Here is a 15566-nt window from a genome sequence, read left to right as displayed (position 1 = left end):
TTATCCTTGTAAGTTCAGTAAGAAAAAGAAAAAGGCATTACCCAATGGTCCCACCTCTCTGCAGTCATGCGAGGGGTGGAATGGATATGGACCAAATCTTGCATTTTTTTTGTCACAAAATGGATGCTCTCAGATTGGGTCTAAGTTCAGTAATGATGCTAAGTCATCTTCTTCTATGCATTTTAGTTACCAAGTAGAAATTCTCCCCTCAAAAAATTGTTGCACTTATGACCACACTTTGGATGTTGAGAGCTCCTATTCGCTTCATATGGTAAAACCGTATGGTATCTTGTTGTCAAGTTCTCTTTGGGAGTTCCAGAGTTGCAGTATTTTCATCTTGGGCATGGCAATAGGTCCTGCCTATTAGGAGACAATTCTCATGGCTGGGCTGTAGTTTACCTCCTCTATCACCTCTTTACCTTGGTAAAATAACTGCTCAGTCTTATTTAGACCTGTTCATGGGCCAGGCCAAGTTGGGTTTGAGCCGTTCTTTCTCTTTGTATTTATAGAATATACTCAGGTCTGAGCCCAAGCCTGAGACCAATCAGAAAATTAGAAAAATATTTTTTTTCTTTTTTTATTCAATAAAAACTGTTTTGTTTATATTAAAAGACCTCAAAACCTAAAAAATAATAAAATATCTCACTATTACTTGAAAACGATAAGAATGATAAAGAAAAAATATTATATATATTATTATATAAAATATATTTTTATTATATTAATACATTATCAAGTTGGGCTCAAGCTCTGAAAAAAGGTTCCAATGTTTTAGGCCTGAACCCGAGCCCGTGGGCCTGATATCTTGTCCAAGCCCGACTTAGATCAGGTTGGGCCCGACCGGCCCATTGGGCTACTGCCCATGAACAGGTCTCATATTATAGTATATGCTTTGGTTTTGATTTCATTTTAATGATTGCTTGTTTGTTCTGACAAAGGCCACCAAATCCAATGGTAACGAGAGTATTACTACATCATCACTGCTAATGGAGGTTGCAATGCAAGGTCCAAAATTTCATCACATATATCATTGCTAATGAAGGTTGCAATGCAAGGTTCAAAGTTTCATCACATATCAACGATACAGTAAATAATGGAGCTTTGGGAGTTTGGCATATTTCAGGGGGTAGACAGGCCTAAAACCTACCCCTAACCTATTTTTGTAAAAAAAATAAAAAAATAGGTGGGTGCATGGTTCAAAGTACCTATACACCCCTTATGCTATATTGGAGTGTATCAATACTAGGGGTGGATTCGAGTCGAGCCGAGCTGAATACTTGGCTATTCGAGCTTGACTCCCAAGAATAGTATCAGGCTCGAGCTCGATTAGAGTTAAGAGACTTGAGCTCGAGCTCGGCTCAGTTCATAGCTTGCACGTTCGAGCTTGGCTCATTTTGAGCTCGACTATAAGCCAATTTTTTTTAAATAAAATTTATATATATAATTATTATTTTTTATTTTTATACAAAAAATTAAGAATTATAAAAACTATTTATTATATATATTTATATGTATGTATATATAATAAAAATTATTTATTTAATACTAGGCTTGCGAGCCTCACGAGCCGAGCGTCATTGGCTTGAACTCGATTCGATTAGTAAATGAGCCTATATATCGGGCTAGAAGCTCAGTTTAAACCAAGCCAAGCCAAGCCAAGCTAGAATAGCTCGTGAAAGGCTTGACTCATAGCCACCCCTAATCAATATTTTGAACCTTTGGCATTAGCTGCCTTTGAGAATAAGAAAAGGGAAACACTTAACAACCGACATAATTGAGCGCTTAAACAAAGACTTGCATGGCTAAACTTGGATGAAAAATACTTAAAGAACATAAAAACATTTGGATTAAGTAGTAACAAGCAAGTATCTATAGAAGGACCCTTTCTTTCAAGCTGTTTTCAAAAGAAATATGTTCCTTAATTGGAAAGGAATTCTTGAAAATAGGGACTTGTTAAAAGGGAAAAGATTTCTGGGTGGATAAATGAACAAGCAAGTGGCTTCTATATAAAATTATAAATATCTAGAAGAAAGAGACCTACACAGAATATACTTAGATAGTAAAGTTCAAGATTTTTTCAAACCAGGGGAGAAGTATTAGGACTTTGACAAACTATTGTTCTTAAATCTAGAGATTTTGGATAGTATTCGAAGTGTCAAAGTCCTAATTAAAGATCAAGAAGATAACTTGTGGTGGGAATTGCAAGGGAGATTTCAGTATCAAATCTGGCACTTAGATGCAAACTAACAATGGGAATAGTCAAGAACCTATCACTAAACTTAAGACCTTCAAAAGCCTAAACATCAAAGCCAAAGTCAAATTATTTATGTGGCTTATTTGTGGGGAAAAACATCCAACCAGAAAGAGACTGAAGGATTTGGGTCATAATATTAATCCAATTTTGTCCTTGTGAAGAAGAAGAAGAAGAAGAAGAAGAAGAATCTTTAATCCACCTTTTGGCTTGGTGTTTGATTGTAAAACAAATTTGGCACATTATAGATTCTTATTTGGGCATTACAAATAATGAAAATATTGAGGAATGGCTTCTAAGAATTAGGGTTGGTCCTAGAAACAAGGAAGATGGGATGAAGGTGACATACATTTTTGTGGGATAATTGGTAAAACAGAAGTCTTTGCATCTTTGAAAATAAAAAAGCAAACTTAACTAAGGTTGTTGAAAACACTACCTTGGAGCTTCAAATGTATAATGAAAGCCTAATTGTAGAGGGGGAACCAATGGCCCCCAAAAAGCAAGTCCTAGTTCGTTGGATTCCCCTCAACTACAATAAATCAAAATTAATTTTGATGCTTCAGTTTCTCAAGAAGAGGTTGTTGCAATTGCTTGGGTTGCTAGGGATTGCCATGATAGAATTCCAAATCTTTCATTTTAAGTTCATAGGTAAGAACTCCATCAATACAGTAGAAGCATGGGTGGTTAGGGAAACATTTCGTGGTACGATGGGTCTGCAATGCGAGGAGGTGATAATTGAGGGTGATTCTCTTATCACTATTTAGTATATCAATAATGATGCTACTCTATCTTGGTTTTTGAGGTGCACCATATTAGACATCAAGGAGATGGTCCAATGTGAGAAGAGAAACTTTATTTTCAAACACACGAGACATTCTTACAAATCTTGGGTTTGAGGATCATCTAACTTTGACTCTTGATTATTCCGCATTGATAATTGAGAAAATTAATTTCAACTATTTGCTAGGTGGTGCCTTTGTTAGGCTTTGTTGATGCTTTCAATGTTTTACCAACAAAAAAAGACATAATTGAGCACTTAGTGTCAAGCTGGTGACTCCTATGTCCTATAACGTTTTCATCATAAAAATGAAATGAAAGAAGCTCTCTTCTCATCTTATTTTTTATTCCAAATTAGGAGTCTATCTATCCTTGCCTGGAGCAATTGGATAGGAAAAAACTGCCCAAAAAGGAATGAAAGGATGAGAACGCATGGAAACCCGTATAACTTTCTTATTTGTTTCTTTTTTTTAGTTTCCTAGTCTTAGTAGAGTTCTTATTTGTTTGTTTTCTTTTAGATTAGTTAGGAAAGGTGTAGGAGTTGTCTCCTTTCCTATTTGTTTCCTTTTTTTTTTGTTAGGAATTGGTTTCCTAGTTTGAGTAAGTTTGTAATTCAGGGCCTATAAAAGGGACCTTAAGCCTTTGTTTACAGTCAATGAATTTCAAATACAATTTCTTCAGAGAGTTTACTCTTACTTTCTGGTGCATTTTCAGAGTTTCGATCTAGTGGATTCTAGATCATTTCTTATCAATGTGTAATTTGCATGATATCAAGCTCAACCACGGTTTTCGTCCTATGTCAATTGGTATTAGAGTAGGTTATCCTGCCTATTTCATTAGAGCTCTTTAGTATCTTGATGGCTAGTTGCAGAGAAGACACTCACTCTAATGAACGTGGAGTATAAGCTATATGGGATGCATTGGAGGCTCATGAATGTCGAACAAATGAAAAGTTGGATCGCACAACTGAATTGCTAGAGGAGATACATACTACACTTGTAGGTCTTGGCCTCGGCAACAGAGAACACAAAGATGGAGGTAATGCTCGTGAGAGAAATCAACCTACAGGGAGACATGCTCCTGTTTGTAGGCAACAACAAGCCCGAGAGGATGATTCTGATGAAGGAGAGTTCGAAGAGTCGTATAGAGCAACCAGGCCATGAAGAGATGAGGAATATAAGATCAAAGCCGAGATTCCTACTTTCAAAGGGAGTCTAGACATTGAAGGTTTCCTTGATTGGTTGTATGAGGTAGAGAAATTCTTTGACGTCATGGCCATTGCAAATGATCGAAAAGTTCCTCTTGTTGCTTACAGATTAAGAGGAGGGGCAGGAGCTTGGTGGCAGCGCCATCAAGAGAATAGAGCGTTGCAAGGGAAGCATCCCGTATGAAAGTGGCACGTGATGAAGTAGCTGTTGAGAGGAAGATTTCTGCCTGCAGATTATGAATAGATTTTGTTCTAACAATTTCATAATTGTGTATAGGGAAAACGAATGGTGGCAGAATACATAGAGGAGTTTCTGAGGATGCAGACCCGTTGCAATCTCAAAGAGACGAAAGATCAACAAACTGTTATATACATCAACGGCATGAGGTACGCCATACAAGATAAATTGGGGATGCTGACTATATGGTCTGTTGATGAAGCCCACAATTTGGCACTCCGAGCGAAGAGGTTGTTAGCACATCAATCAACAAGCATAATATAGAATTATAAGCGCACGCAAGCAGAGTCGTAGAAGTCTTCTACCTCCAAGGATAAGCAGCCCCATGTTACTAATAAGACCTAGCCATCTGGAGCAAAACCTAGAAAGACTCAAGCAGGGGATGGCTTGAAACCCTACACTAGAGCTTCTACTAGCAGAACCAACAACAACCCTTATGCCAAGCTAGTGCCTAATGGTCCTTGCTAAAAGTGCAGTGAGTACGACCACTGATCCGGTGATTTCCCTCTACGGAAGGGTGATATTCACCTGGTAAATGAGCAGGTTGGGGAGGAAGACAACCATGATCATGACATAGACCCATACAAAGGTGAATTCAATGACATGGTTGATGGAGAGGATGGTCAACCAATTACTTGTGTGGTGCAGCGAATCCTTTGCACACCAAAGAATGAGGAGATTTCACAATGGCAGAAGATCTACTAGTCCAAGTGCTCAGTCAACCAAAAGGTCTGTGACCTGATTATAGACAACTGCAACTGCGAGAATTATGTGTCCAAGGCGTTGATTGCTCACTTGCATCTAACAAAAAAACCACATCCGGCCCCTTATCAGATCGGGTGGATCAAGAAGGGCCTTGCCATTAAGGTGACAGAAATTTGTAAGGTTCCTCTCTCATTGGATAAATTTTATAAAGACTTTTGTCACATGTAACATAGTAGATATGGATGCATGTCATGTGTTGTTGGGGCGTCTATGACAATATGATGCTAATTCTACACATAGGGGTAGATAGAATTTGTATGTATTTAGATGGGAGAACAAGAGAATTGCTCTTGTACCAAAGGGAGGCTCACCCAAATATTCTAAAGTGGAGGGTTAGTCTTTCCTTTCAATATTTTCGTCAGAACATAAATTTGTTGTATATACTAAGGAGGCCAAGGAGATGTTTTCTTTGGTGATCAAGGGAGAGGTAGAGTCCAATCGTGAAGTTCCAGAGTAGGTGCAGCCCCTATTGGATGAGTTCAAGGCCCTAACTATGGAACTAGACCATCTACCCCCTATGATTGACATCCAACATCAGATTGATTTGATTCCTGGTACCACCCTAACAAATCTGCCACATTATCGAATGAGCCCGAAGGAGAGCGAGATCTAAAGGGAGAAAGTGGAAGAGCTACTACAAAAGGGGCATATTTGAGAGAGCATCAGCCTGCGTGTAGTACCTGCATTATTGACACCAAAGAATGATGGAAGTTTGATGATGTGTATTGACAGTTGTGCCATCAACAAGATCACCATTTGATACAGATTTCCCACCCCTTGGTTGGACGATATGCTGGACCAATTGGGAGGATCCAAGATGTTCTCCAAAATTAACCTAAAGAGCGAATATCATCATATCCATATCAAGCCTGGTGATGAATGGAAAATGATTGGTGATGCCCTTTAGATTGTCTAATGCTCCTAGCACGTTCACGCGACTGATGAATCAGGTACTCTGACCCTTTATCGGCAATTTAGTTGTGGTCTATTTTGATGATATTTTGATTCATAGCAAATTTGAGGGAGAGCATATACAACATCTATGGGAAGTATTGACGGTACTATAAGAGAACAAGCTCTATGTCAATCTAAAAAAGTGCCACCTCGTGACTGAAAGATTGGCCATCTCTAAAAACTGTGACGGAGGTACGTAGTTTTCATGGTTTAGCTACCTTTTATAGGAGATTCATCTAAAATTTCAGTAGAATTGTGGCCCCCATCACCAACTGTTTGAAGAAAGGGAAGTTCTAATGGACAAAAGAGGCTGAAAGAAGCTTTGTTGAAATCAAGGAGAGGTTATCTTCTACACTGGTACTATCTTTACCAGACTTTGACAAAGTCTTCAAGCTAGAGTGTGATGCCAATGGTGTTGGAATCGGTGGTGTTTTATCTTAGGAAGGTAAACCAATAGCCTACTTTAGTGAGAAATTAAACGATGCAAGACAAAAGTAGTCAACATATGAATAGGAACTGTACACAATTATTTGAGCTCTTAAGAATTAGGAGCATTATCTAATTCAACGGGAGTTCGTGATCTATTCAGACCACCAATCATTGAAGTATTTTAGAAGTCAATGACACCTCAACAAGATCCATACCAGGTGGGCAACTTTTTTAGAATAGTTTCATTATGTTATCAAGCATGAAACTGGTGCTTCGAACCAGGTAGTTGATGCGTTGAGCAAACACTCCACTCTGTTCATCCCTATAAGTAATGGAGTTGTTGGGTTCGAATGCTTGAAGGAGTTTTATGAAACCGATGAATACTTTGGCAGAACATGGGAGAAACATACCACCAACCAGTCCATGGGTTATTTTCTTGTACAGAATGGTTTTTTGTTCGAGTGAAACAAATTGTGTCTCCTTAGAACATCCTTACGGGACAAGGTGATTCGTGAATTACATGCTAGAGGTTTGGGTGTCCATCTTGGCAGAGACAAAACAATTAGTAGCATGGAAGAAAGGTATTATTGGCTTCAACTAAAGAAGGATGTTAGAAATTATGTGAGACGGTGCCATGTTTGTTAAGTCACAAATGGTCAATCTCAAAACACAAGTCGTTACATGCCTCTGTTAGTGCCATCATAACCTTGGGAGGATTTATCTATAGACTTTATGTTATGACTCCTTAGAACTTAGAGAGGAGTAGACTCTGTGTTTGTGGTAGTCAATCAGTTTTCAAAGATGGTACATTTCATTCCTTGCCACAAGACTACTGATGCAGCGCATGTGGCAAAATTGTTCTTCCAAAAGATTGTGCGCTTGCATGGAGTGCCTAAGCCTATCACCTAAGATCGAGACAATAAGTTTCTAGCTCACTTCTAGTTGACATTATGGAAGTGGTTCAACATTGAATTTAATTTCAGTAGCACAACACATCCTCAGATGAATGGACAGACTGAGGTAGTAAACAGAACTCTAGGTAATTTGATTAGGAGCATTTGTGGTGACAAACCTAAATAGTGGGACAACGTTTTGGCTCAAGCAGAATTTGCATTTAACAGCTTTGTTCATAGTTCAACAGGAAGATTTCCATTCTTCATCATCTACATGAAGGAGCCCAAGCATGTTCTAGATTTCGTAAGGCTGCCTAATGTTTCTAGCATGAGTGTTGCAGCTAGTTCCATGGCTAAACATCACCAAGCTACTATAGCAGAGAAGAAACAAAAGCTAGAAGAGTCCAATGCCATGTACAAGGCAGCGGTTGACAAGCGACGGAGAACAAAGGTATTTGATGTAGAAGACTAGGTAATGGTGTTCCTATGTAAAGAGCGGTTTCCTATTGGTACTTGCAACAAATTAAAGCTGAAGAAATATGGTCTCTACCGGATCTTAAGGAAAATCAACGGCAATGCTTATGCTGTTGATCTTTTTGAAGACATGAATATCTCTAGAACCTTTAATGTTGTTGATTTGTACGAGTACTTTCCATCTAATGGTCTAGTTTATCAAGAGATTAACTTAGAGTCGAGTTTCTTTCAAGTGGAGGGGAATGATGTAGAGAAGCTTGAAAATAAATACATGTAGTAATTGGATAGAAAGAAATTGCCCAAAAATGAATGAAATGATGAAAACGTACAATCCTACGAAAACACTCAACTTTCTTACTTGTTTCTTTTTTTGAATTTCCTAATCTTAGTAGAGTTTTTATTTGTTATAATTAGGAAAGGTGTAGGAATTGTCTCATTTCCTATTTGTTTCTTTTTTCTATTAGAAATTGGTTTCTTAGTTTGAGTAAGTTTTTAATTTAGTGCCTACAAAAGAAACCCTAAGCCTTTGTTTACGGGTAGTGAATTTTGAATACAATTTCATAGTTTTCTCTTACTTTCTGCTGTATTTTCAAAGTTTCAATCTAGTGGAGTTTAGATCATTTATTATCAACATGTACCTTGCACGTTATCAAGCTCAATCATGATTTCTATCCTACATCATGAGCACACAAGATCGTTGAAGCTTGTGAATGCATGCGTCGACATTGGTGGCGGAGGATGAATGAGGGTTGTATGTTCATGGTCTCTTATTCTATGTTGGGCATATCATATCTATACCTCAAAACAAAAGTACTTATCTTTTATTGCTTTTTTACCAGCCATAAAAGTGGGTTTTGCAGGTAAAGTTATAAAGTCAGCTGATGTGAGTTGGCAGCGCTATACATGCTTGAACACATATGGTAAAATAGGATCACTTATCCATTCAAATTCAAATTTGGCATCATAACATTAACACGGCTGCCCATTTTATTAATGTGTGCTATTAACTTAACTCGTAATTAATGTGATGTTACTAACTCATAATTAATAGATTTGGTCTCCTGTTGAAACATAAAAGACAATCTGCACTACACCGTATTCCCTGCTTGTCACGATTGTATGAGCTTTTTTTTTTATAAGATTATATGGGCTTTAAATTTTAACTTTTAAACGTTCTCTCTTTTTATAGCCCGTTTGGGAGGGCTTCAATGTTCACTAAGCCACTTTGGAAAAACTATCACTAGAAAGTTGATTTTACAGTTCATGTAAGCCTATTTTTAGTTTTCCAGATTTTTGGCAAACATGGCTTCATTACATTCCGAGTTTCTCAGCTTATGTAATTCAATGCTACATGAAAGCCCTCTCAAATAGGAACTTAGGCTATGTCTATTAAGCTGCATTTGGAAACGATGCAAATAGAGTGTAAATCCCAAACTTATATTGCACTCTGGTTCACTTTTGCATGTGTTCGACAACATTACATGCATGCTTTGACAAATGACAGACCAATGCATATTTACATTGATAATAAGATGTAAAAGTACATCAATAAAAAAGTAAATTTGTATTCAAGACTTCAAGTTTGCTTTTGATAAAAAAAGAATATGTTTTATCGGAATTCGTGTTTGCATCCATTACAGCTAAAAGTCTGTTTGGTAAAAGATAAATTTGTCAGTGCAAAACTAACCCAACTTTACAATTTATATGAACCGTTTTACACTCTACATATTTCTATTAACACTTATTTGCATCATTTCCAAACACAGCCTTAAAAAAAATTAAAAACTAATCGATTATTAAAATTTAGACTAACCAGAAATATATTGGTTTCCAAGTAATGTTTCTTATGGGAATAGTTTTTAATTCACATTTTATATGGACTAAGAAAGTATATGTTTCTTATGGGAATAAGCCTTCATCTGATGCTCAAATTTAGTGTTAGTGATGTTTTTTTTTTTTATTAGTTTCCCTGACATAATCCATATCTTAATTTTTCCACCATTCATGCATATCCAAGGTTCAAACTATCACAAATATCACGATTTCAGATTCACCAAAAGGCCATATATTAGGGATTTAGGAGAAATTCCAGAGATGGCCATGTTCGAAGCATAAACAATTTCCAGTTATTACCCCCTTAAACTGTGACATAATGAACATATCACGTGTTGAAAATTTGAATCATGTGCATATTCAAAGCATTTCCTGATGCTAGTGTTAAAATTGCATTAACGATATTCTTTGCGTTTCCCTTTGAACCTTTATAAACCTTTGTTATAAATTTTATGTCTATTTCGGAGCAAATGACAGTGTTTAAATTTTCTTTTTTGAATCTTTGTAAACCTTTGTTAATATGCCATCAATGTTTTTAGCAACTGACACAGTCATGGGTGGTGGGAGATAGCCAGGTTTGCACGCAAGCTGGCATTCAACCATGTCCATGGCAAAATTTGCTATCAACGGTTGAGACACCTTGAGGCAATAATGTACTGCAATAGATATACATACATATTTCCCTGTGAACGATGCAAAACAAGTTTAAAAAGGCTGCAGATTTTTCTCCTCGGTCTTTTTACAAGAAAGAGATGAGGATACCCTAATTCCTTTTTCTTTTCCTTTCTAAGATAATAATGATGAGATTGGCATCATCAAGATACAGGTGTGTAGGTGCAGAAAACATGGTGATGGTATACCAATTCAATCCCCAAAAATAGACACAAAGACAACATAATTACAGGAATCAAGCATATATGACTCTATTTCTTATGATCTGGACACGTTCTTAAATATTAAAGTATCATTTCTCGAGGCCTTTTGTCAAAATTTAATTAAACCTGTAAGGTGCTATAAAATTTTGAACAGTATGATTTATTTCATACTATGATACAGTACGATACTGTGGAGGTGCCCATGCTGTATTCATTATCACATTGAGACATACTAATGTCTGACAGAGGCACAGAGGTAATGCCAAGACTGTAGAGGAATCTAGATATCATAGTTTCAACCTGTCATCCAAATTAGGGGACACATTGGGCATACAATAATTCAGACTATCTATCATCATCAATAGAGCCCTTTCCAAACTATCAAGGGTTGCTCGTATGAATATGAATAATTTTTCTTCCATTCCAAAGATTGTCTGTAGCAAGAGGCAATCTCTCTCTACACAAACAAAATCATTCCAAACTGGCATGGCCTATAATGTTAATATGCTGCATACTAGGACCCTCAGAATTTCCCCTTTTATTCTTTCAATGATTTATCAAGAACATTGGTATTATTACATTAATCCACTGGTTACCTGGAGGAAAGTCGACTCAACATGATCAAGTTTATAAAGGGCTAAACAATAATAAGCGTGTATATGTTTGTTTATGAACGATTATTTTATTTATTTTGAACCCAAGTCCTTTGGTTGGATTGCATCAAGGGCATCAAATGTAATTAATTTTCATATTTTAGTCAACTATTTCAGCTCAACCATTAAGTGCATTCTGGGTCTTAATTCTTATTTCTGGATCATGATTCATGAATTTATGGATCAAGATTCAAAAGCACTCCCTATATGGAATCAATTGGTCCACTACATAAAACTGGTGGTGGTTGAACAGATCTGAGTACTAAGATGGAGACAAGTGAAACATCTCAAGTAACTTCCCACCATTCTGTGACTTACTGCAACTAATTCTATTTCCCCAAGATGCATCAAGAGAGAGAGAGAGAGAGAGTTTACAAATCAAATTGTGCTTCAAGAAACATAAAAGGAAAAGATACATGCCAAATTATCTCCGTGATCTCTCTTTCATTACTATACCTTCGAGAATCCCATCAGCCCCAAAATTACCAGAGAATTCTCGAGGTTCTACTGGACCAGGGAGCTGGAAGGCTACAGAAAAGTGTCCTGATGGACAAAGGTACTGTGTTTGCATCTCAAACACCTGAGAGTTCTTATATACCAGCTTTTCACCTGTTGTTGTGGCTCCCTTTATCAATACCCGCCCATCAGTCTCCACTTCGCAACTGAATTCCTCTGCAACCACAATGAGTTTAATTAACAAGCAGCTATGATGTCAAACAAAGAGTAGATACGCTTGCTAATAACCCATACCAGGACTCTTTAGAAAAAAAAAATTCCTTTCTTTTTCAAAAATTTCTCACATGTTATGAGATGAGATAAGTAGAATGGTTTGTGAAAAAGATGGCAAGTTTCCATTCAATAGATTGATAAAATGTCATTTTTTATTCTCAAAGGGGAATCATTTTTTAAATATAACACATGAATCTGGTAATAAATCAGGTTGAGCTCATATATCCAATCCATTCAATAGATTGATAAAATGTCATTTTTATTCTCAAATGGGCATTTTTTTAAGAGAGCACATGAATCTGGTAATATATCAGGTTGAGCTCATAAATCCAACTTACTTTCATCCTTTCTTACACCTGGAAGGGATATACGGAACAAATATGCATCTTCACAAATGCCAATGTCCACGAGTCCTATAAGTGGACCAGCCTGCCTTTCAGCTACACTGCCAGTCAAAGCTATCCCGTTCTTGGTGGTAGCTACAATATTATTCCACTCTTCAGATGTTGGGTGAGAAGGAAGAATAAGCATAGATGACCCCATTCTCTCTGCAGGCTCAGCTTTTAATTCAGTTGGCATCATTGGCACGCTCATTGGGACACTCTTGCATGGCATAGGTGTACTACTGAATGGTACACTGTTGAAAGGTATTGCGTCATGAATGGGTGGCATAACCTCCTCAGGATCTACATAATCTGAATACTGTCTTTTATGAGAATTCCTAGAAGATCTTCTGAGGGGCAACTTGCCATTAGATTTCTGTGGTTCTGAATTGGAATTTGTAACTCCACTGACACCATCACCTGTGTGTGACATTGCAGCATTTCTATCCAGCAGCAAATCCTCAAGCCTAGTTAGTCTCTTAAATCTTTCTACATCCTCTGGTTTAATGTAAGATATTTCTGGATTATTAATGAATACAATGTTCTCAATTACATGGCATTGATCACTTAACTGTGACTGGGGATGCAAATGATGAGGAAAGAGATCAGGAAACTGGCGGTAATCAGAAATAGCATCCTGTGCTGGGTTGAAGAGATTCCCTTGGAAGAATAGATGCAAAATGGGTGGCTTCACAATGACAGATTGGCCAGCCTCCCTAAGCACATAGTAGTATATCTTCTCTGCTTCCAACAGTTTCATTTGTGACCCAGCTAGCTGATCAGAAGTATAAGGTGGAAGCCCCTCGGCCATTCTCTGCAGAACTGATTTTTTTGGCTTCTCTCCCTTAAGATCAGGTCCAAAGTATGTACCCATGATGAAGAGTAAAAGAAAACGCTGGTCATCATTTGGAATTATCCAGTTGGGTAGGGTGCTGAAGTCTGACGATGTAGGAGCAAGAGATTCTGCAGCCTCAGCCAAGGTTTCCATGTCTGCTGCAGGATAAGGAAAATTTTAATAGACGAACAAAACTAAGTTTCTTGTAGCTGTATCTCTGTCATGGTAGAACAGTCCATAAATAGGCACTCATCTTCTAAAAAAACATCATTATACAGCATTAGCATGGGGATTCTCTTGAAGATAGAAGGTAAGTAGCATGATTAGCATAAGTTCTTGGTTATGATCACCACAGGTGCTGAAGGAACACATCAGCCTGGAGAAGTTGAATCACATCCCCACAAGGGATAGATAGATACACAGCCAACCTCTATAAACTATAAACATAATTCTACTGCAGCTTCGCTCGCTGTGTTAATTGAACAAGAACTCATGCTAATGGCTCTATATTGAGCAAATGGCTAACAAGGAGGCATCAAGAACCATTTCATCACAACCAATCACAAAACTCTTCACAAGGCATGGAATATTTATAAGAAATTTTAAAACCTAGTTCTTATCTTTCCAGAACTTCATCTAAAACTTGTTTCTTTAGTTTCTTCTTTCAAAATTTAGCCTTGCTTTGATCTGAATCATACAAATCATGAATATGTGTATAAATCACACAATTTCTACAGACAAATATGACGATTTCACCTTACCTACTTCTGTATTCTTTGGCGGCACACGATAGCTGGATTTGTAGCGCCGTGTTTCATCTAGGAAGCAGACGACAGAGCGAAGGCACGCGCGCTCACGCACAAATGAGAGAGAGAGGGAGGGCCGGTGATGGCGGCCGGCGGTGATCGACGGAGGGGAGGGGGAGGTAGCGAGAGAGAGGGGAGAGAGAAGGGGGAACGGCGAAGGGAAGGATTGAAAGAGGAAGACCAGGAAATAAAAAGAAAATAAATGAAAAGGTCATTTTCTAAGATGACCCCATATTTTTATGTAATTACAAAGACCGATCCTACAGTTTGGATATTACTAATACACCCCTAAAATGAAATAACTGAAATGACCATTCGAAATAATAGAAAACGAAAAATAAAAATAAAATAGACGACAATAGAAAATTAATAAATCAAAATGAAAAAAATAAGATAAGAGAAATAAAAATAAAATAAAATAAACAATAAAAATGATTTTTTGTTGTTGTCTATTTTACTTTTATTTTTATTTCTGTTATTTTTCTTTTTTTTTTTTTGTTGTTTGTTTTTATCTATTGTTTTTTTTTTCAGAATAAGATAAACTGGGGAGTGTTTTGTATGTAAAAAGGTGATATGAGGCTTTTTTTACAGGCATTTTCAGAATAAAAAACCATTCTCAAACGAATATACAAACCGTTCTCAATGTAAGGGGGTGTCTTAGTAAATGACCTTATTGGGAAAACCTTTACAAATCTTGTATAGGTTTTCCTATGTTTCCTTCCTTTCCCCACATTTTCCTTCAAACCAAACATAGCCTAAATGAAACAAATGCATTTACCAAAAAAAAAAAAAAACAAAAGAAACAAATGCCTTGGTTACTTTAGCACATGAGTGTTAGTTTAACGATGGCAATTTCTATCCCACCTAGACCTGTTCATGGGCCGGGCTTATACTCTTCATTAACAGAATTTTTCAAGCCCAAGCCCGACCCTCATAAAAAGCCCGAAGCCTGGGCCGAGCTTGAAGCCTGACCTAACAAAATGATTATCCCTTGTTAGGCCGGGCTCGTGGTGATAGCAACGTTCAATGTATTTTCAACTCAGGGTGATAGATATATAGGCAGAATGCCTAGAATCAGTTCTGTAGATGTAATGGAGATGTGGGCTAGTCAGTAGAAGGCAAAAAGCTCTACATAGAATTTAATGATTTTTGGAAATAAACTACAAATTTACCATCGGTGAGAGAGAGAGAGAGAGAGAGAGAGAGAGAGAGAGAGAGAGAATACTGGAATACTGGATACCTACGAACCAGTGGCAACTCTTCCAAGCTTGGAGGATGAGGAGCCATGACACAAAGCAAGGTGTCTATCCAATTAGCTGCTCTTGACTGATACAGATCGAAATTATTGTTGAATCTTACCTTTTGCATGGGATCTCGTATATAGAACTCTTTCTTCACCTCAATATCCTACTCGTGAAATCTGTGTATCCCTTCAATCATTTCATGCAGAACACTGAGAGGGAT

The 15566-nt window shown here is 37.3% G+C and overlaps 1 protein-coding gene across 4 annotated transcripts; it reads right to left on the bottom strand.

Annotated features, from left to right (window-relative positions):
* Window positions 1–11524: 11524 nt before the first annotated feature.
* Window positions 11525–14309, bottom strand: LOC148861803 (increased DNA methylation 2-like). 4 transcript variants are annotated; one of them, XM_088983149.1, is made up of 3 exons: window positions 14058–14309; window positions 12417–13451; window positions 11525–12021 (listed from the first exon to the last, which is right to left on the bottom strand). In XM_088983149.1, the coding sequence occupies exons 2-3, from the start codon at window positions 13447–13449 to the stop codon at window positions 11774–11776; spliced, it is 1281 nt and encodes a 426-aa protein (XP_088839275.1). In that variant the 5' UTR covers window positions 13450–13451; window positions 14058–14309; the 3' UTR covers window positions 11525–11773. The 4 variants fall into 4 exon arrangements, with proteins under 4 accessions (XP_088839275.1, XP_088839276.1, XP_088839278.1 ...); XM_088983150.1 differs by having other exon boundaries at window positions 14062–14306; XM_088983152.1 differs by having other exon boundaries at window positions 12417–13454; window positions 14058–14272.
* Between the last annotated feature and the right edge of the window lie 1257 nt (window positions 14310–15566).

This window comes from Nelumbo lutea, chromosome 4 (genome assembly GCF_056320005.1).
Source record: "Nelumbo lutea isolate HS-2025 chromosome 4, American lotus-T2T, whole genome shotgun sequence".
Taxonomy (NCBI): Eukaryota; Viridiplantae; Streptophyta; class Magnoliopsida; order Proteales; family Nelumbonaceae; genus Nelumbo; species Nelumbo lutea.
This window is presented reverse-complemented; position numbering and strand designations above follow the sequence as displayed.